We start from the raw sequence: 23,353 nt of genomic DNA on the forward strand, positions 1-23,353 counted from the left end.
TTTATTCACTAGCATTATCATCCTTGAGCTGACTGAGAAACAGTGCATCCCACTCTTCGCGCTGCAAGGCTTTCAGATAGCGCTGTCGCTGCTGCAGCACGCGCTGCACGAGCTCCAGGTCGGGCTGCTCCGCTTGGTGCTTCAGCGCTATTTCGAGTGCACGTTTCCAGCTGTGCATGCGCAGTGCCAGCGCTACGGCCTGCTCATATTTGCGATTGTGCAGCAGTATGGTCTCCGCTTCGAGCAGCCTGCCCAGCATGAGCGAGTTCTCGGCCATTTGCTCAGCACTGGATGGCGACAGCGTCTTCAGGTGCTGCAGATAGCTGACTTTATCGATCTGCAGAGCTGCCGAGTAGGCCTCCTCGCTGAGCTGCAGCTGATGCTTGCGGGTGGCCACAGCAGCCAGCGTGGCCCACAGACTCGTATGCTGCGCCAGCCGACAGATTCGCAGTGCCTGCTGCCACTGTCCCTCCTGCAGCGTGCGATGCAGAACCTCGCAGTAGATATTCACGTTGACAGGCAGCAGAGCGCCAGCGCAGCGAAAGGTAATCACGGCATCTTCGAAGCTATCGATGGCCACGTATTTGCCAAATTCACTGAAAGGTAGGAGAAAGGGTTTCCAGAAGATGGGATTTGAGGAGGAGGCAAGAAGATGGGGCATATCGAACTTACGCCGTGTCTAGGGTAATGGTGGTCAGGGCAATGATTGTGGGATCGGCAGAGCCCTCGCCGGGACAGTACCAGATGCTGTAGCAGGAATCGTGCACGCCCACCAAGATGTTCGTCTCGCTGGCCCACTTGATGGCTGTCAACTGGGTGCCGATCTTGTAGATCTCATCGGCGCCATTGACCACGCGATCAGTTGTCGAGTTGCCGTTAATGTTCCGCGTCTCGCTAATGTACAGCTCTCGATTGGTATCAATGAAGGCAATGAACTGGTCGTCCGCACTGCCGGCACGACAGGCAGCGATCTCTGCCAGCTGCTGCTTGGCTCTCAGCGACTGCGGCTCATATTGCCGTGAGGCACCAGGCATCAGGTCAAAAAGATGCAGCAGCGAAGTCTCCGAATTGTCTCTTATAGCCAGCACGTCGAGGCCCAGTGAAATGGAGCGCCAATTGAGCAGCGGCAGCTGCGCCTGCGAGCCCGGGTAGCGAGGATTGAGATGCAGACGACCTGTGTATGTGTAAACCCAAATGGAGGTGGCATCCAGCACCATGAAGTACCTAAAAGTGCAGCATGTTCAGAGCCTACCAATCGCAGTGCAACTTTGATCTCACTTTTTGGCCACTTCAATGACGCGCACATCGTTGCGGCCATCAATGATGATTGGGGTGTTGATGTACTTCTCGTTGTAGATGTGCAGCTGATGGGTGGTGGCCACCACCAAGTGGCCATAGCCCAGCGCAAAGTTGATGACGCGCTGTGGAAACTCCAGCACATCCTTGGTGCCATTGGAAATGTCCTGCAAAGCAATGCATTTGCGACCCGTGCTCGTTGCTTTCAAGTTGCGCGAGATGAGCTGCTGCTCCACGGCATAGCCGACGATCAGCTGCCCAGTGGAGGTGCCACAGGCCACCTGAGTGCCATCCGTTGACCAGGACAATGTGAAGAACGAGCCCACGCTAGGCGCCGTAAAGCGTGCACTGCTATAGGACCACTGCAAGGCAGAGTTAGTTCAGATAGTTTTTAGGCATGTGCCCACTCGACTGCGTCACTTACGCCCGTGCTGTGGCACAGCTTGATCATGTTGAAGGTGCCCACCAGCAGCTGCTCCTTCTCCGGATTGAAGGCCACGCTCGTGATGGCATACTCCTCAGCCGCACTCGTATACAGACTGGCGCCCTGCGCATCCCAAATCTTAAAGCGACAGTCCTCCCCGCCAGAGGCTATAATATTCGATTGCCCAGACCAGCTCAGCGACAGCACCAGGCCGTCATGGGCGCGCCACTGCAATGGACAATTAAAGTATAGAACTCTGTTTTATTATCTAAAAATTAACTAATTGAAAGTTTAGATTTGAAACATTTTTTTTTTATTTATACTAGACAATAAACAAATTTGTTAAAAATAATATTAAGCAATCGGATGGCTTGGGCTCCAATGAGATCAATCCATATATTTAACTACTTTACATATTTATCTATTTCTGTGGGGTAGGTCTAGGACATGTAATCTTTTGCTTGAGTCATCCAGTAGGCTTAGTGCTAGAGCATTGTCGTGGTTATGTAGTTTATGCATGTATTCTTCTTTAACAAGGGGATTTGAAATATAATGAGATTCTGGTCAGAGTTGTCATCGCCCATCTATACTATATATAGCTATATATTCAGGTATTTGATGTATATATTATGAGCCTGAGCATATTGCTCGCTTGCTCAACAATATCTGGGCTCATTTTGGAAGCTGCGTAAGTATCCTTGCAACTCGTTTGACTATCGATATTTATCGATTCTTTATACTTTTATATATATATTAGAGATTTATTCGATTTAAAATAAATTCTTGTATAACATTTGTTTGAAGAATGATATAAAGCAGAGATTCCAAAGAACAAACCAAGGGCAAGTCACTATATGCTCGAGGAATGTCTAAATAATAAGCTTAGAAATCGATATTTATTAAGCTTCGCAGAAATATTTATATTTTGAATATCTTATATACCCAGATGAGCATAACAATATATTCTGTCTCTTGGAAACGCTAAGAAGAATCGATATTAATGGAACTGAAAATCGATATGTATCAATTTAGGGAATATATATAAAATATATATAATACAAATTCTAGAAATAAATGCTATGCACAGGCAAACCTGATTGCCTCAACATTTATGCGCACAAATGGCTTCTAGAACTCCAATCCTGTATCACATGGTCACCAATAACTACCCTAGCTAACTCACCCTTATCAGTTTGCTATTGGCTGCCAGCGGCTTGATGGAAATGTGGCCACCCTGGCTGAAAGCAATTGCCGTCGAGCTGGGCGCCCAGCGGGCACAGCGGATCGCCTCGTCGCTTTGTATGACCGTGGAGCGCAGCATGCCAGAGCGGGACCAGATCTTGATGACACCATCCTCTGCTGCGGTCAAGAGGCCAGCGCCATCGGGACTCCAGCGACCCGAGCTAATTGCCGCCGTGTGGGCGGAAATGCTGCGCTCGACCCGCGCGCTCTTATTCAATATAATGAAACGTCCATCGTTGCTGCAAATGAGAAGCGTATCGCTGCCCTTGCCGCCGCCACTGCTGCGACCACCCAACAGCAGCCAGTGCATATCCGTGGGTATGAAGTCATCCGGCAGTTTGGCCACCTCCACAGAATCGCGACTCACATCGCTCCATTTGTAGATCTGATGATCGTCGCTGTTAACATTTGTTCGAGATACTTTCTAAGTACTTAAGATACTTTCCACACTTCCACTGCCACTTACCTGACAAAATAGATCTCCTCATTGCTGCTCCAATCCACACATCGCAGCGGATAGCTCGTAAATTGTTTGCTGCGCTCCTGCGGGGCTTCCGATGTTGTAGCTGAGCTTCTTTTGCAAATGCGCGTTTTCAGTTTCATTATTTTTATTTTCAATTAATTTGCTTGGCTTCTTTCATAGAAACTATTTTTATTTCTGGTTTGTTTGTGTATGTTGCCATGGAAATTGTTTTTAGTTGCTGTTCTAGCTTTCAGGCTTCGCAGGGCTGCAAATGATAGGCAAGCGAAGGTTTGTGTATTGGCTAAGCAAGTGGTTCCGATAATGACTAATCTCTTAATATTGATATGAAAAGTGGTTTTTAAAGGTGTAAAGTAAAATGCATAGAGGTGGGTGTTTTCGAGAGTCTAAAGGAAATATGTGTATATATTTGTCTATGTGTTCCGTGTGGCTGACAGGCTTTAGAGAAGGGACTAATATATGATGTGACTGCCTAAACTTAAATACCAATTTAATGAAGTATAACTGAAGCAGCTTCCTTAGGAAAGGCCTTTAACCTAACAAAACTCTTACTCAGAGCTGTTGATTTATAGAAAATGCAGTTATTGAATACAATTTTGACTTTTTTTTTAAGATTTATCAACTATTTAATATTATTTTACTATTGTTAATCAGGCATGCTGCAATAGATTTCTAAGAACTTAATTTCTTTGGCTAGAAATCTTCTGAACAGAAGTGTAAACTTTGCTTTAAGTCATTCGATGACAACTTAAGCTTGGATAAACTTCAGCTCCAAGACCCTTACTGGCTGAAGCAACACTCGCAGTGCATCCAAGCTCCAGATATCTAGAACATTTGTTGCCATTGGCTCAACTAGTTATATGCCAAAGTCATTTTTGCTGCTCGTAACTGATCCGATTTAAGTACGAACTTAATGTTTAATGTTTAAGCACCGAGTATAAACAATGTTTAACAATTATATTACATTAAGTATTGTCGCCCCAGCGTGACATCATTTTTTAAGATCTTCATCAAAGTTTTTTAATTTCTTAATTATTCTAATTGTCTGTTGTTTTTTTTTATTTTAATAAGCTCCATTTCCGCTGTGGTTAGTTTTATTCTGATAGATAAGTAAGTTTACAACGCGACTCAACTGGTTTAGCTGAGATTTGAGCTAAGTTATAAAGCTCTATAATTAACTAAGGTTTATTATTTACATGAGCTAGCGTAACAAGCCTCAAAGTTAATTGCAGTCAAAGGGGAGTGCTGCTTGTCATTGAAAAACTTGACGAAGTTTCGAAACGAAAGGCTTCTAGGGTCTAATCTAAGCTACCCTTTATGACTTGGTAATTAAGCATATTCCGTTTAATTAGCTCTGCGATATGGGCAACATCAAGCGAGAATTGAAGCCCAGAATATTGACCCAATCGAGTTCGTAGAACCGCCAAGCATATAAATAATCGTCAGTCCATAATTATTTTCTAATTTGTATGCAGCTGTCACATGGACAGCCATTGGAATTTGGTGTTTGGCATTGGGAAATTACCAAAGGACAACTAACGATGGCTCGTTGTCCTGCTAAGCACCTTACGCATAGCCCCTCATACCCCACCGTTCCCGACTTCCAGTAGATATCGGTCTATGCCCATCTAAGAACAGCATTTCTTTGTCTTGTGAATAATTTTGTTTTTCTGCCTTGTCACAGTGTCGAGGCGCATATCGAACGATTTGGGGCGTGTTCACTGAACCTTTCAGCTAATTTGATGGATTCCATGTACAAATATTTCTGTTGTGGTCTTTTTCGATAAGCCCATTTACCACTCTCGGCTGGATTTAGTCAAGTTGTTGGGTGTTTAACAGTAATTTTGTTGTCCATTGAACTAAAGTAGACAAACAACAAAAGCTTTGCTATATATACAAATACTTTCTCTATATATAAAACAGCTAAATATAAATATTGTATACATATATATATATATATATATATATATATATATATATATATATATATTCAGTATATTTTGTCATTAAATGTTTTCTAAATTCTTTATGTTGTTTTCAAAATTTAAAATTGACTAAGAAAATATTTGGAAAATCTCGAAAAACTTGTTTATGTGAAAGAATTCTTTTTGCCATAAATTATTTTTATTTGAAAATATTTTCTCATAATCTTTTAATATTTTGTTGTTTTTTAATGCTCCTTTTCATTGGAAGCATTAGCCAGATGGCACGTGCCTAGCTGCCTTTTACTATTGCTATGGCCTAATGGATTTAATGTCAAGCTAAAGATATTAAGCAGCGTCATATAACTTATAAGTCAATGTACTCCGAGTCACGAATAACTAGTTGAAGTACTCTCAGCACATAAAGTTCCCGTTGCAAGAACATAAAAAAGCAAAAACAATAAAAGACAAACCTCAACGCCATAGAAAACACATAAAATGTTTGCAACAAATTGAAGCAGAGATTGTCTGAGGTGGCATCCTCTCCAGCGCGAAGTTGAGTCCAAGCAGCCCAAGCATCAAAGTGCCAACGTTGCATTTCCTTATCAAAATCCGCGCTTGATTAGATGGTGTTGAGGACGGACTTGCAGTTAGCATTCAATTGCAACTTGGCGACAGAATGACAAACCGACAAACTGGCAGGCGACAAGCGGACAGAGTGCGACTGTCATTAAGCGTCAATGGCGCAAGAAAACGCAATGGCTAAACGCACAGTGGGACGAATGATGACAAAAGTGAGTACAGTAATTTGCAGATATAGAATAGATATAGATATAGATATAGATATAGATATAGATATAGATATAGATATAGATATAGATATAGATATAGATATAGATATAGATATAGATATAGATATAGATATAGATATAGATATAGATATAGATATAGATATAGATATAGATATAGATATAGATATAGATATAGATATAGATATAGATATAGATATAGATATAGATATAGATTAGATATAGATATAGATATAGATATAGATATAGATATAGATATAGATATAGATATAGATATAGATATAGATATAGATATAGATATAGATATAGATATAGATATAGATATAGATATAGATATAGATATAGATATAGATATAGATATAAATATAGATATAGATATAGATATAGATATAGATATAGATATAGATATAGATATAGATATAGATATAGATATCGATATAGATATAGATATAGATATAGATATAGATATAGATATAGATATAGATATAGATATAGATATAGATATAGATATAGATATAGATATAGATATAGATATAGATATAGATATAGATATAGATATCTAGCTATAGATATAGCTATCGATCTAGCTCTAGCTCTAGCTCTCGCTCTCGCTATCGCTCTCGCTCTCGATCTAGCTATAGATCTCGATATAGATATAGATATAGATATAGATATAGATATAGATATAGATATAGATATAGATATAGATATAGATATAGATATAGATAGTAATTACTTCTGGTTAGAGAAATAAATATGATATGGTTTTCATAGTTGTGTGCCCACTGTGCGGCATTTGAAACTGCAAGTGTTTACTTTGTGGTGGCAGCCATTAGAAGTGCGAGCCATAGACGAGTGCTTAACCAGCTCCCAACCCGAACCCATACAAATAACGAACTTCAATATAAAATCTAGCGACACTTCAACTGTTCTCCCTGCGTAGCTGCGTCTCTCTCTCGCACTCACACAAACACACACATAAACACAGACACACAAGTTAACTGCGCTTTCAATGTGTCGTTCAATCTGCTGTACGATTGAAACGAAGCTCATTGAACGAATCGCTCTTTCTCTTTCCAGCTCATAGTCGACCGTGCAGCATCGAGCTCGTTCGTTTTGTTATTGGTTCACTTTGCCCGTTGCCCGTTGGTTTCTGTTGCCTGCGACTTGTGGCGCTTTTTCGTATTCAGTTTCGATTCAGTTCGCTTTCAGTTTGTCAACGCGTCGCATGCGTTCGCCGTGCTCTAGCGAGATATTCGGAATTGTTTGAAATCTAACGAAATAATTAGCATACTAAAGCAGTGAATATAGTGAATTTGTGTGTGTGTGTGGCGAATATATATATATATAAAGCTTCAAGAAAATATCGCTCAACAGTTCAAATAAGAAACCCTCAACAAGTTGTTAACCCCTTTATGGCCATGTCACCCTACGCTTCCTGCGTTCTCCTGTTGGGATTGCTCTCCCTCGCTCTGAGCCTGAATGCAGGTGGGTGTTCACAATCTGTGCGTGCATTTGCATGAATGTGGCTGCTAATTAAGTGTGCTTGGTGCACGTCAAGTGGTTCGAGGTTTGCTTGGGGTCAGTGAACCAATAAGAAATATGAAAAGTTGTCTCTCGGTTATCAAGAATCATCTTTTAAATGAAAGAAAAATGATTTTTTACTATTATATTCCATTGATTATTGTTCATTCGTGGCGTATGCTTAATGTGACCCTCATTAATTAGCGCTATTATTTAACGATAATCAATCAATTTCCACTTTGACCTCAATTGATAAGCTGTCGGGCATTATCAATGCTATTGTTAAGATGCACTCATCTCAGAGAGCCTCCATAATGACTGTCGTCACTGGGGCGTATACTTAACATTGCCTCAAGTGCCTGCAGCCGATTATTTCATGATTTATTTATATATTTATGCACTTGTCGGTTATGCTATTTATTTATACATTCAATACTGACAGCCTGCCGCCTGCGGCCTGCTGCCTGCGTGGAAAAATGTTTTCACAACCTTAAAAGATTGAAGAAATTCTCTTACGACATAAATAGAGCGCATTAAATGAGGCTAACTTATAGATATATATACAAATATATTTATATATGTGCATGTACGCTATGGGCTGTGCCATTTTCTAGACTCTAAAGAATTAAGAGCGCCCCATTTTCCGCGCTGCAATAGAAAACTAGCCAGCTTCAATTGATTAAAGTACACAACAAACGGGTGAATTTAATTGAATTGAAACTGTTACAGATCTATATGAGAATGGATTGTCGCACAAAAATTAAGAAAGAAACAAGTGGTATAAGGGCGAGTCAAGTTTATTTTTATACACTTTTGATTGGCTTAACCATAAAAGGGCTAAGAAGTGGATTGACATATGAGCCAAGGAAAAGTGTGGATAATAAGTGTTTTTCTGCAGTAAAAGAAGACAAAAATATATTGAGATATTAAAAAACTTGAGTTTAAATTAAAATTTCTGTAAATTGAAATAAATTTAGATAAATATTTCTTAGATAGTTATATATATGCAATTATACTACAATTAGTTTTAATTTAAAAATGCGCTGTAAAGATAACAAAGAAGAGATTTTAACTCTGGTTTATAGCTTTAATTTGTACTATCTCTGATTAGTTAATTGTAAAAAGTGAACGAAAATTAGTTAAAACCCATTTATTTAATATTAAAATATATCTGCAGCTAGTTATTTTCTCAATTAGTATTATCTTTATAGTTCATAAAAATTGTTGCTTCAAGAGCGTTTTAAATTGAATAGAAATGTTTATTAAGCTTAAGATACAAAAAAATGCACAGTTCCAAAGTCCTCAATGCTTTCTAGCACAAACTCCACAAAAACTTTCCAATTTCAATCAATAAATTGTTGCAGAAGAAACTGCTTTTAACTAAATCGATTTCTTGCGTCGTTTTTTTTTTCTTCATTAAATAAAATTTTAAAAATAAATGTTTGTTATTCTGGCTTCTAACCTGTTTGATATACATATATTTTGTTAACTAAATTACTGCGCAGTTTCCTTGAGCTAAGATAGAGTAAAAATTTCTTGTCATCAAAAATATTCTAACTCAATTTTCATGGCCTATTTTAGGTCTTAGCTCGGCCCACGTTTCTTTTTTTTTTGAAGCTTGTAACTTCACGATGTCGTCATATCTTCAATTAGAAGTTGATGTGTGTTGCCTTTCTTTTTTGTTAGTTTAATGGGCGTGGGCTTCTGTTTTGGACGCACTGTCAGCCAATTTTGCTGTTATTGTGTCCACTCGCAACTTCGCTCGGCGCACGCACCTCAATAAAATTGTGGACCCTGACAGTTTCAGTCTGGCACACATTCCATTTGCAACCTTGTTTTCTTTTTCTCTTTTCAAGTTGTTTTTACAAATTGTTTACAATTTGTTCCGAAAAATTGCGGGTTAGAAAAACAGAAAACAAAAATTGTTTGTGCGCAAATTTACCTAAAAGTTTTACGAAAAACATTTGATTCTGTCATAAGTCAAAGGTAAAGCAGAAATTCAGTATATAATTAAAATCGTAATAATAATTAGATGATGAATGCGCCTCTGCTTATGCAGTAGTCGCATAATTAAGGCAATTCACTGAGTAAGCGAAACAATTTGTCATTTGACTTGCATGTCAGAGCATTGGGGCTTATTGCAATTTGCTTGAGATACAATCTGAGCAATCATTATAATGCGAACCAACCCTGAAGTCATCCAAACTAAAACACACCCAAAACACCGAGAGCATGTAAAAATGTCATCATTTTAATGTGCGACGTGTAAGTCATTAAATAATTTTCTAGCATTGCAATGGAATCTTTTTTATTATTTTCGTATACCCTGTAATCTAAATGACTATCTAAGGGTATGTTAACGAGTGCAATAAATAATATCTTATTTTGGCATATTTCTCTAATATTCATAATTAGATTGAATTTTTATCATATAAAAAATATTCATAAAATTTTAAAATATTGAATATAAAAAATTTAAAAATAAAAATAAAAATAAATTTTTATATATCTTTAAATATATAAAAAAGGAAATTTAAATATTAAAATATATAATATGTTTAACATCTTTTTTATGTTTTATATGTCAAATTCCATTTAGCTCTAAGCTCACATCTTTTTTTGGCAATTCTCCACCTTTGTGCTGGGTATCTGCTCGTCGTTCAACTTTGTTTTTGGCATACCAAAATGCTTTACTTTTATTTTTGCGCGTGTTTTAGATTTACAATGAGGCGGCTGCACGCTTTTTGGGTGTGAATACTTAGCTCTCTGATGAATCTACAGCTCTTATTTATATACCTTACATATATATGGTAATATTTTGAATTTCTATGTCAGCTGAAAGTCAGTAAGTATTTACAATACCAGCTTATTTCCATATAATGCAGCTCAAATCATACAAGCATTCAAAACAATTTTCAAAACGTTCGACAAGTTGTCGCAATTGTCGTTTGTAAATTTCAGTTGAACGAACTTTGATTGCATTGCAGTCAATGCAGACCCCTTTTGCGCCCCCGTTTAAATTCCCTTTTTTCCACCCTCTCGACTGGCTTATGTGAGTCTCTTCGCTAACCGCCTGTCTCCCTCACTTTTTCTAACGTTTAGGTCCACACTCGTAAGTTGTCGATTTTATGGTTAAGATATGGAACCGCATGTCAGCGGCTGTGGCGGGGTCTTTTTTTATCTGTCCCGCTCTCTCTTTTAGGGGGTTACCAGATTGCCGGATAATCAACACATTTCTTGCAGCTTTGAAGCGCCAAAACCCTCCAGCTCCAACTCGCAGCGGTAACCCGAAGTAAATTTCTATTGAAGCCAGTGGAGCTAATGCAAAAATTGCATGTGAACTTTGCCATGTGTGCAGTATGTGTTTATGTGTCTGTGTGCGTGCATGGGAAAGTCGCAGGCCCAAGTTTTAGTTTATTGTTGCCAACTTTTGCATATGCCATTGCCTACCAGAAGTCATGCATATAAAGTTACAGTGCCTCAAAGTGCATTCAACTTGGCTAATAGCATAGCCGCGCCCCATTTTATGTTGCCGGCCTCAAAAGTTTTGCCGACTTGGAGTGAAAAGCCAAGAAAATTGCCTGTAATTAACGGAATATATAAACAGCTTGAGCTTGTCGAGTAAAAAAAGGGGCTGAAAATAATTTTCTATAGTTATCTTATATTATTTCGCTTTTAAATAATAAATATGTCAGTCTTGTGTCTATCTTATACGGTTTGCTTAGAGATATAAAAATAACTCATTCCTGGAATTAAATTCCATATTTTGAGAACTAGACAGCCATATGACGACCATTAACAACGTTTTTAATCGCCCGCATTAAATGTTTGCTGAAAATTGTTTATTTTTTTAAGCAGCTCCATAAACTCTAGATTTAGACGGAAAACGAAAAAAGACTTTTTATTAGACTTTAGATGAGTATAAAAGGTAGTATAAATTGCAGATTAATGAGTGTAATATTTTCATTATTGATTTGAAATAGAAAATTAATAACTATGATATGATATTTAGCATCATGATAAGCAAATATAGATAAACAGATTTTAAATATGAGCAAAATCTGTCGATATATTTGAGGCATAAAATAAGATTTAAATTTGTGCATTTCAATAAATTCTTATATAAGTCATATAATATCGGAAATACAGCAATGGACGCTTAAGCCGACTAGAAAATCATCAAAATCACTTGGCTGTCAATAGGTCTATAAGACTGCAGCTTGAACGTGTGTAAACTAAAGCGATTACAACGGCTAGACCTTCCCCTCAAGGCGATCTCATTTATGCTTATTATAATAAGTAAAAGCGCATTTATATATATATTAATAAATATTAAATATTCTATTTTTACCTCAAATATACCAGTTTTTCAACAGCTTCACTTGTTGCACAACAATATTTTCTTGAAAGGCAAATAAAAATAATAATAAAACTAATATTTAATATTAGTATATAGTATAGTATAGTAGTATAATATTGTATTAGTATTAATAATATTATTATACTAATACAATATTAATTAATATAAAGTCGAACTTCTCCAATAAAGATTTGTATTGCAAGTAAATGAAATCATATTAAAAATTCTGCGAGTTAATTTTGCATTAATTATATTTTAAAATTTGTTTGCTTATCTTTATTTTGAACATATTTTTTAAGGCAAAAAGTTGATTTATCTTTGATTCAGTTAATCAAATATATATATTTTTATATATTTATGTAGATATTTATATATTCTCTTATTAGTATTTGTAGCTTATAATTTAATTAGCATGGTTTTATTGAGCATACATAAATATATAAGCTTTGTGTTCTTCGACATTATATTCATATCTATCCAACTTCATTTCGTAAGAGGAAAATACCTATTTCAGCTTTTACTTTTCAAACGTATTTACTTTGTGTAAATCGAGCAGCAGCTGACTTATGCGACGGTTGAAAACTACTTACGCATACAATACATACACACACATGCACACATATACACACACATACACTTATATATGTATGCTTATTAGCTTGTGTGTAAGCATTTTGGGGTCGCTATTTGGAACTGCCAAAACATTTGGCATAAACGCGCGCACAATATCAATTTTCATGTTGCATACAATTACAGTCATTACCATTAGTAAACTGCCACCGCAACTGCGCGCACAGTGCTACACGCCTATAAACAATTTGGCCAACGATCTGACAATTCAACTGTCAATTAATTTCAATATATTGTAAATGATAATAATTTCCAAGCAATACCAAATGAAGTTCGATTTTATTTCAATTCGCTGCATTTCGGCCTTATTCAAAACACACGCAAAATTGTAATGTTTATGTTCGTTGTTTATGGCCAAATGTAGCTGAAGCCAATGGAAGAGCGTAGCAAACACGTTTGCTGCTGCGCGCAGCTTGGCCTGGTCTAAAGCACCAGCCAGCTGCCCGGCTAGCCGCGGGGCTACCCCGCGTGGCCATTTGCTGTTTATCTAAGCTTTCATTTAAACGCACCTCAAAGTGTTGGTTAAGTGCATTTAACCTGAACGTTAACGTTTGACGTTTAAATTGGCAACGCACAAACGAGTTTCATATATATAGATAAATATATATATATATTTATGTATATATATATATATATTGTCGTCATCAACATCCGCTGCTGTCGGTCCATAGTCCACTCTCCAGAGAAACTTCAATGCCACTTTAAGAACAGCAGCCGCTTTTCAGCCAGCAAATAAAATGTTTAATAATTATTTACACGCTCTTTGGCTAAATCGTGCGCATAAACAACGCCAAATGCCGAAAGTTTTGACACTTTTATAAGGCAGTTTTCCCATCGACTGTCCCATAAATAACTCAGCCAAAAGGCTCCCGTGTCTAATTAATTTCAGTTAGCCACATTTTTCAAAAGCCACCGCCAACGGGCCAACTAGCAAATCGCAGCAGGCATCTCCGCCATTGCACATTATTTATGCATTTTGCTATCAAAATCATCGCCTGATTGCAATTTAGAGCGAAAACTACTCACTTAGTTTATGATTAAACTTGGCTAAGTATCGTCTAGATACACACATAAAGATGGATTGTTATTATTGCGATGTAGATGTAGCTTCTAAGTATATTAGTAGTTTCATTTGCCTTATGCAAATCGAATATCAATTTGTCTAATTACTCAGCTGCCTAGAGGGCATATACATATATGTATCTCTATATTACTCTACTCAAATGGAATTCAAAATTCTCTTACGTTCTGTAATGTCTACTGATACCTTATAATTGCGTTTTAGTCTGGCTACGTGACATGCACCGCATTTATATCCTATGAATCATACTTACCCTAGCTGGCCTTGGAATATTAACATTCTTAAATTGTATTTAAATTTATTATTAGATCATAGTTGTAAGAAATTTAAATCTAATTATTTTTATTTATAGAAATTAAAATTTAAATTTAATTTATTGACTGCGCCTCAATTTTTACAATTGAATGTATTTAGCACTAAGCTAGATATATTAGATATTATTATGATATATATATATATATATATATATATATATATATATATTTATATATATTTTTTTATATATAAACTTATGGATAATCATTCTTCTAGCATTTTAAAGTTTCATATTTATTGAATTCATTTAATTAAAATTATATTATATTTGTATTTTATCATGCAAAATATATAATATTATTATTATAATAATATTAAATAAAAACACACATAGCTGGATGAAGTACATATATATTTTATAGAGCCTTTCACGACTTCTGCCTCTCTCATTTCTCTAATTTCACTAGCTCGTGGTATACATATTTTTAATTATTTTTGGTTTTTGTGAGCAGTTTGCAATTCATGAAAAAATTAAAGAAAATGTGAACTTACACTTAAATACATGAATCCGCTTATATTTTCAGCCTCTGGAGTTCTACGTTGCTGGCGCTGTTCCACAGATGTGTCGAATGGCGAGTTCTGCAACGATCCCTTTCAATCGGACAGCATCTCGGAGCAGCAGCGTTACTGGAGCTATGTGAATTGCACCTATTCAGTGGGTGTCAAATCGGTGAATGCGCGACCTGTCTGCAAGAAACTGGTGCAGGAAGGTAAGTCACACAACCACACAACCACTAAACCACCACAAACCACAAGCCACAAACGACAAGCGGCTCAGCAATGATCAGAGATAGGCAATTATTTAGCTCGTTGCCCGCTGGACTGTCAATGGGCATTGTTGCTGGGTGAGTGGGGCGACCCACCGGTGGCTCACACTCGTGTCGCTGCCGCCTGTTGTTGGCTGCCACAGAGCGTCAAACAAGATTGAGATTTATTGGCCTGACAGAGTCGCAGGCAAGTGCAGCATACAAATCCACAGAGGCAGCCGCAACGAGACAATTGCTCGATCGCATACTCCAGCTGCCGGCAGCTGCTGCTGCTGCTGCTGCTGCTGCTGGGCGTTGACGCAGCCGGGCGTTGAGAGGCGGATCGAGGTGGGGCGTGGCAAGCGCAACTGAACAAGTGGCTGCGACACTTGGCCTAAGCCGGGCCATGCCAGTTGCATGCGCCGCTAATTTACGGCAAATTTATGTGGCCAGCGAGGAGCAGCGCGCGGCGGGCTGGCGGTGGAGCAAACCAACGCCAACACACGCGGCGTATGAGTGATATTCGTGTTGCAGTCGTCGATCTTTGGCAGCGACCGCAACACGGGCACTTTTCGCTTTTTATTTCGCTTATTGTTCAGCCAGCGGCGAGTGCAAATTGTGCTGCTTGTTGGCATTTGCATTTGACAAGCAGCAAAGCAACAAACACAACAAACACAAAGTGCACATAAAATGCGCCAGCAAAATGAAATTGAATTTTCCGACGCTGCTCAATTTGCCAAACGTTGCGTATCGTTGCACTTTTATCTAACTTTGATATTTCTGAATAGATTTTGATTTTTTATTGTCCATGCCAGCAGCAGCAGCAGAAGCGTCGACAGTTATTCATTTTCATTTCCGTTTATATTGTTGTTTGTTAAGTGGGCCAAATGCCAAGAGAATAAAATAAAAAAAATTTGTATTTTTTTCGATTTAAACTGAAATTTCTAGTTATTGCAGTTGATTCACATTTGCGGCTCATTAAAAAAGATCTTTACACTAATAAAAATGTGATTTAAACACAAATTTGTGGCAAAGTTGAGCAGATAAAAGCGAGTTTATAGTATGAGAATTGTTTATGTGCATATATATATTTGTATTTGTTAGGAATATAATTTTATCATATTTATGCGCCAGAAATAAGGCACAGAAATTGGCAAATATTGAAAGTATATAATATAAGTCAGTTACATATAAAGCATAAAGCACAAGATTTTCTCTGAAATGGAAAATGTTGAACCTTTTAGTTAAGAAACAGTAGAGCTATAATATATTTCTTATAATATATTTCTTTATAGCTACTGCTAAGGTTATATAAAATTATATTGACAGAAAAGAAAATTTACTTTTTTCATATTTTGTAAAAATCTCAGATATATTTATATTTAAAACTCAGTTCAAAGAAATTGAAGAAAATAAATGTTTTATTTTATTGTGACCTTTTTAAGTGACTGTGACTGTTGTAAATATATATAATATAGAATATTAAGTGTATTATATGCATATAGAACTAATAAGTAATAAGCTCGAACTAGAAGCGTCGGCTTAGCATGATCGAGTCCATACGCCTGCCTACTGCTGCTTGCGCCTTGCATGGCCCAGCTCTCTACTAATATAACAGCTGCATTTTCTCATTTCCTTTAACCACACACACACACATACTCACACATACTCACACACACACAGACACATACTCTCACACGCACACACAGTTCCCACCACCTTCAACTTGAGTTGGCTGTAATCGAATTATAATTCGCTAATTAAAAAAGTGCAAACAAACTGTTGCACATAAATAATCTTATCGCTTGGCATATGATCAAGTGGCTGGCTTGGAGCGGGCCAAATTTCTTATGGCCAATTAATGAACACCATTAAATTTTTGCAATCAAGCGTCTACAAATTGGCGCTGCGAATATTTGCAAAGATTTGCGGCGGGCAATTAAAATTGCAAACGGCAAATCTCAGCTCAAGACTCAGCTTTAAGCGAGTACATAATATACGAAATAAACTAAGCTGCAAAACAAACAAAAAAAAATAGATACATATAACATATATATATATATATATTAATTAAGTTGTTGCACAGCGTGAAGCGCTCAATTACGGCAATGAGCAGGGAGTAGAGAGCCAGCGGCAGATGCTGAGACAGAGACGAGACAGAGAGGCAGAGACAGAGGCTGGGGCAGAATGTTAGTCTGAGAAAAATGCAACTAGGCGATGCTGCTGCCGCAGTATAAGTAGTGGCTACTGCTGCTGCTCAATTTATGTGCCGTTAAATTAATTGCTTATGAAGTTTGGGCCGACGACTGGCTGAGCTTTTGGCAAATGTCAAATTAAAAATGTATTCCATAATTCCATAAAACTAACAGTCAAGCCAAGCAATTAGCTATTAGCTTGAGTGTATCTCTGCGTGTGTGTGAGTGTGCGTTGCCTTTTAGTTGTCACTGTGCGTCACTGTGTAAATATTTTGCAACTTGTTGCATTTCGGCTGCACCGAAAAGTTGTCTTTGTGCTTTTGCCTATTTTTGGACAATTGCGTTGCGTGGCGTTGCGTTGGCTCTGTGGATGTTGTTGCTGTGAAAAATGTTGCCAGCATACACAGTGCGATCAATAAATAATTAAATTAATTAAAATTTAAATTTATGACACAATGCAACATTGCCAACTCGAGTTTTAAGCGCGCGCACGCGGCGTATGCGCAATTTCGGTTCTGTTTCCTTTGCGCTCGCAAATTTTCAATTTTCTTTGGTCTCTGCAGCTGGCAACTGCATTCTGTGTGCCTTGTTTGATGCCGCGGCCGTGATAAGGCGACAATTGTCAACAATTTTATTAGAGACTTGTACTCTCCCGCTCTTTCACTCACGCACACGCAGCGCGTGCACTCTGTCTCGCTTGCACGCTTAACGCTGCTGCTGCTGCTGCTTCTTGGAGCCAATCACAAAAATGGTCAACGCGCACCTTTTTGAGTCGCTTTTAAAGTTTTATTTCATTTTATTGCGATTTATTTTAGTTGATTTTGTTTTATATCGTTTCTTGACTTTTTGTTGTTTTCTTGTGTTCTGTTTGCGAAATACGCACACACATACACACGCACACTTACACACACTCACGCATTGTGAAACGCAATTTGTTGTGCATTTTTTCTGGTTTTCATTTGCCGTTTCGCTGATTGCAAATTGTCTCGTTTCGCCGAGTCTCGCGTTCATTTTGGCAGTGTATGTTGCGGCCAGCTCTAGACATAGTTGGAGGCCTCATTTTCTGTTGGCGTTTTTGCTTGCCCGCTTGAGCCTAGCCTAGCCTAGCCTAGCCTAGCTTAGCTTAGCCTGGCCAAGCCGCGTCGAGTCGTGTGGCCTGGCCAACGCTTGCGCTCAGGTTGCAAGCGTTTTGCGCAGTGCAAGCCTTGAACCCATTTTAGCCAGTGGTCTCTTTGCCGTACAACCGCAGTTCTTTAATATAGTTTATTATCTTTGATTTTTATTTAATGTAGCTTTCACATTGACAGCAATCGTCTAGCTTGAAGCTTTCTTAGTTAGTTCGCTTTTTGAAGTCAGCCAAAGTCTTCATTTTTTTATAAGCTTAGCCAAGGCAATTGTGTTCCAAAGTTTTATTTCCTTACTCAGCCTACAAAGAAGATTTTGAATTTTTATACAAAAACTTGGTAAAGTATGCAATGTTCAACTTATCAGATAATTGGATTACAAGTGTTTTCTTAGAAGCTTAGCTTGTATAGTGAAAAATACATATTTAATAAATAGTTACTTAATACTCGTTAAATGATAATTCTATAAACATCTAGCTTAGTTTTAACTCACAAATGTTTTATGTAGTCCACTTTGAAGTGTTTTCTACTTATTATAAAAAGCAGAGTTCTTTCTCGCATAAATCAGCATCATTAAAATTAAATTTTAAAGAGATATGCATATGAAGCCCTGAACAGACACCACATAGATGGGTGCAGCTAGCTGGAGTCTCTTACTTTTATGCATAGATGGCTCATATAGAACCAACCCATATAATGTGTGCATTGGGCTACACACAACTTCGTCTTTGCTCGGATTACGTACTTTTAGGTTCGATGAACAACATCACTGTGCTTCGAGCGTTCAACAGAAATGGTTGATTCTTATAGGAAGTTCCACTATACACAATTTTCCTTGCTTACTCTTTGCTCTCTACATGCAAATACATGCACAAAAATTTAAATTTGCTTACCCGAAGATCCCATTTATTTTCTTCTAAGAGAAGAGTCATAAAAGGGTTTGCCATGCTCAGGCAATACTTTAACTTTTTAATTCTTATTTGTGTGAAGCGTATCAAAGCGGTAATGCGCATCAAATATACTTTTAGCAACAGCCAAATGGACATAGAATCTATAGCTCACGTAACTTAAGCCACTGCTGAAATATAATTATTATTAACACTCTTGTTTAGTAAAGCCACATTACGAAATATCTAACAAATTTCCCACATTGACTCTGAATAAGTTATTAAATAGTTGTTATATCTGCTCAATAAGCTATTGAATTAATACATTTTTATATTAGCAGACAATTTAGACCCCAAAAAGACGGAATCTTGTTAACTGCAAACATGAATGCTATGTATACTAAAGAGGCCCATATTTAGCTTAAAAATTGTTGAATTTTGATTTTTGTTTGCTATTTAATATATGAAAAAAAAATACCTATGGCATATTGCATCAGCTGCACTTACCTCACGGCTCGACTATTTGGCAGGAAGCCATTAGCCAGCAGCAGTTGATCGACGACTTGGACGACATTTGAAATGACATTTTTGAGATAAGTCAAACCGAAGCAAAGTCGTAGCCCACGCAAGAGCAGCGTGCCCCATAAATTACATTCATTTTCTCGCAGTGTACATATCTATATAGATGTATATATATATTAATTAAAATGGTTGTCGAGCAAATATTTAAAGTTTTTTATGACATTTGTTTCATTGCAGTCTATGGCAAACGGGTAATTTCGCGCTCCTGCTTCTACGAGGATGTTGATGATCCGGCAGACAAATGCGCCATGGACACGACCTCATCCTACATCAAGACCGTTTACTGCCGCACTTGCACCACGGATGGCTGCAACTCGGCTGGCGGACTGTCGGGTCTGGTGGGGCTGCTGGTGCTGCCGCTGCTCGCCGCGCTGAGGCAGCTATGCAAATGAGCTAATGGCTGGGAAAACTGAGCAGACGTGGGAGGAGACTGCACTTAATTGCATGATGCGAATGATGCAAAACTGAATTTAAATCTTACAAATTCCTTTGAGCAGAATACAGAAACACATCAAACAGCAAATTTTTTTCAAATCTAATTTAATTCGTCTCCACACAACTTTTAATACAAATAGTTCTATGCAAATTGCACAAACACTCAGCACTGAATAGCTGGCAGTCACACTTCGCTATATATAAATCATAAAATTAACATTTATGCAGACTATACAAATACAATTTCATAAATTTATAAATGTTATGTAGCTTAGAGCATTCAAAGGTTTCTTCACTTCGCTCGATCTTAAGCAATCAATAAATTTGTAGTTCAAAATTCATTTACTCAACGTTTTGCACGCCAATTGGTTCATTTAATTGATTACACACACACACACACATACATGCACATACTCACACACACCCAAACATTCATATACTTTTATAGACCTTTGTAATATTATATTACTTATTGTAACTGTAATTGAAGCACTTTTTTTATGGTGTCTTATAAATAAATTGATTAGACGGTACAAATTAAAAGAAGAATTTTACTTGGCCATAAATTAGAGGAAAATTATATAAAAAGTTTTCTCGTTTTCTAACGTAAGTGAAGGGAAATCGCTGGTTTGTACACATGATTTATTATTTTTTGCAGCACACTGCATATATCCATATGAGGATGTTGCAAATTTAAAGGGATTTCTGCTTAAAGCTCAACCTCAAATAAATCTCATTGATTGTAGCTTGATTTGAATTCAATAATTGGGGTTCAAATTCTTTGAAGCTGCTTAACTTTATCTATTAAAAGTGACCTGTAAAGAAATGTTTATTTATTGAAGTGGCTCAGTGGCGGATTAATTGGTTTGTAAGTTGAGGTGAGCTTTGATTCCATTTGAATGTAATAAATATATCAACTCTCAATATCAAATTTATAATTATATTTGTAATTAATCTATTTCTCTTAAGAAGAATATTTTGTAATTAAATCATTTTCTTTTGTCTAGCTATATATATATTATAATATTTTAAAAAATATTTAAAAATATAATTCAAATTTAAAAAATAAATAATTAAATTTATATATATTTATTTATTCTGATTATATTTTAATTTTGCTAATATATTTACTGTGTTTTGTATTTTATTTTATTTTATTTATTTTTATTATTTTATATTTATGAAAAAAATATTTCATGTCAAGTTAAGATAAGTTTTACGTTAGCTTTAATATAATTGTAAATAAAATACGTAAGAATATATAATTCTATAAAACAATTTTTACTTCATTAATCAGAGTCAATATGTCCCATACACTTAAGTCTTTTTTTTAAGAATTCTCTATGTAAGATAATTTATATACTATAAAACATTTGCTTATGTTGCATTTTCGCGCTCAAGTTCAAGTGCCTTGCCTAGCTCGTACAATTGTAAATTATTTAATTTTCGAAGGCAAATCAAAAGTAATTGTCTCACATCATTGCGCTTGACATTGTGCAAGCCACAAAAGATAAAAGATATAGCGAAACAAAATGCGATGAGCTGCTGCTGCTCTGTTCCGATGCGTCATTCAATGCCTTTCGGCTGCAGAACGGAAATGAGCTCTGTTCACTCAGCTCTGCGACTGCCCACATTGAAGACTAATTGCTTCAGATAATTGACAACCACACAATAGTCTCGCTGACATTTGACACAATCCAATTGAGTCTCGGATTTGTGTGAAACATGTCCAGGATTTTAGCTTTACTGTGATTATAACATTATGTTTTCAGCCAGAATATCCGAAGCTGGGGAGTTAAAATATGAAAGCAGTGAGTAATATTGTAGCTAGAATGGAGTTTCTTGAAAGTTTAATTAATATTTCTAAAATAAAATGTGGCTATTTAGCACACTCCAGCCGAGACTTAAAATTAGCTGCAAGTGAATGTAGAAGAATGTAGTATAAAATGTGATTAAATCGAAATTTTTGTCAAAAATTACCAGAAATTGTATTTCAAGCATTTGAATGATTTCTAATAGATCAATTAGCTAACTTTTTACAGCTCAAATTTGTTATCCAAATTATGTATTTGTGAAATTTGCATGAAAAACTTCGTTAAAGATAAACCCACACACATTTGCATAGCCTAACGATATTCCACTTACGGACAACTAACAGTTACAGGGTATAAATAAACAAAAAACAAAATTAATGGGTGGTAACTAAGCTGCAAAAACGTTTTGGCCATTGAAGCTTGTTGCACGGCTAAGATTTGGTTTTTTTTTTTACTTTTTATACCCTGAACCTATTGAAAATGGGAAATCAGGGTATACTGAATTTGTTAAAATGTATGTAACAAGCAGTATATATATTCTTGTTCTGGACGTCAAGCAGAGTCGCTTTAGCCTTGTCCGTCTGTCCGTATGTGTGAACGCGTCTCAGCATCTATTAGAGCTAGAGACACGAAATGTATGTATAGATATATATATATATATATATATATATATATATATATATATATATGATCAGCATAATCAGTAGCTTTTTATATAGTGGCATTGATTGAATTGTCTTTTATATTATGTAAACTGAGTCAAAAATTCATAAATGCACTCAACAGAAAGCAAACGCACATTAGATTCACATATATATGAAGTATATATGCATGGTAAATATATTCCCGATCAGAATGACAAGTCATGTGTGTATAGCTTGCTCAGTCTGTTCGCCTTTGCTTCTGCTTCCAACATAATTAAAATTGAGTGTGAATTCCCACTCAAGAAGGGCTCAGCAGCTCTGCTGGCGTTGCCTTTTGAGTGACTTTAGGGTATAAAAGGGCGCAGCAGCGGCTGTGGCGATCAGTCAAGTGTGTGACCTGGACTAGGTCAGTCGCAGTGCAGCTCAGTGAAAGTGGTGAATAAATTTAAGTTTTTTTTTGTTAAATTGTTTAAGTTTAAATAATTGTTTACTATTTAAGTATATATTTAAGTTTTTTTTTGTTTAACCATTGTCTATTTGTTAATAAATATTTCATATTTAATTGTTAAAATGTTAAGAATATAAATTGTTTATCTATTAGTAACTTTTAATTATTTTTAATAAACACAAATTGTTATTATAATAATGAAGTTCCATGTAAAGCTCATTAGCGATAATGATCATTAGAATAATGATTATTTATGTTCATGATAATTACTGGTAATTATCATTAACGATAATGATCTTTAGCAATATGATTTTTATGATCATTTTCGTAATGCTCATTAAGCTAAGAGTCAAATACTAATGCCGCCTTGTTCTCTTTAAAATTGTTAATTCTA

The 23,353-nt window shown here is 36.6% G+C and overlaps 2 protein-coding genes across 2 annotated transcripts; one reads left to right on the forward strand and one right to left on the reverse strand.

Annotated features, from left to right (window-relative positions):
* Position 1: 1 nt before the first annotated feature.
* On the reverse strand, positions 2-14,663 carry LOC111596087 (intraflagellar transport protein 80 homolog). Its single transcript, XM_023310147.2, has 7 exons — positions 14,577-14,663; positions 3,429-3,690; positions 2,904-3,360; positions 1,721-1,948; positions 1,279-1,658; positions 673-1,224; positions 2-596 (listed from the first exon to the last, which is right to left on the reverse strand). Exons 2-7 carry the CDS (start codon positions 3,563-3,565, stop codon positions 2-4), a joined length of 2,349 nt encoding a protein of 782 aa, XP_023165915.2. The 5' UTR covers positions 3,566-3,690; positions 14,577-14,663.
* On the forward strand, positions 7,366-20,579 carry LOC111596084. Its single transcript, XM_023310145.2, has 3 exons — positions 7,366-7,662; positions 14,609-14,794; positions 19,796-20,579. Exons 1-3 carry the CDS (start codon positions 7,590-7,592, stop codon positions 20,008-20,010), a joined length of 474 nt encoding a protein of 157 aa, XP_023165913.1. The 5' UTR covers positions 7,366-7,589; the 3' UTR covers positions 20,011-20,579.
* Positions 20,580-23,353: the final 2,774 nt, after the last annotated feature.

This window comes from Drosophila hydei, unplaced genomic scaffold (assembly GCF_003285905.1).
Source record: "Drosophila hydei strain 15085-1641.00,03,60 unplaced genomic scaffold, DhydRS2 tig00008114-arrow-pilon, whole genome shotgun sequence".
Classification (NCBI taxonomy): Eukaryota; Metazoa; Arthropoda; class Insecta; order Diptera; family Drosophilidae; genus Drosophila; species Drosophila hydei.

Excerpts from the sequence above, each read along its gene's own strand:
- LOC111596087 (XM_023310147.2), bottom strand. The coding sequence starts at position 3,565 with ATGAAACTGAAAACGCGCATTTGCAAAAGAAGCTCAGCTACAACATCG. Across the intron at positions 1,659-1,720 it reads AGCTGTGCCACAGCACGGGC|TGGTCCTATAGCAGTGCACG; the intron begins GTAAGTGACGCA and ends TCTGCCTTGCAG. Across the intron at positions 1,225-1,278 it reads GTCATTGAAGTGGCCAAAAA|GTACTTCATGGTGCTGGATG; the intron begins GTGAGATCAAAG and ends CTGCACTTTTAG.
- LOC111596084 (XM_023310145.2), top strand. The coding sequence starts at position 7,590 with ATGGCCATGTCACCCTACGCTTCCTGCGTTCTCCTGTTGGGATTGCTC. Across the intron at positions 7,663-14,608 it reads CGCTCTGAGCCTGAATGCAG|CCTCTGGAGTTCTACGTTGC; the intron begins GTGGGTGTTCAC and ends TTATATTTTCAG. Across the intron at positions 14,795-19,795 it reads CAAGAAACTGGTGCAGGAAG|TCTATGGCAAACGGGTAATT; the intron begins GTAAGTCACACA and ends GTTTCATTGCAG.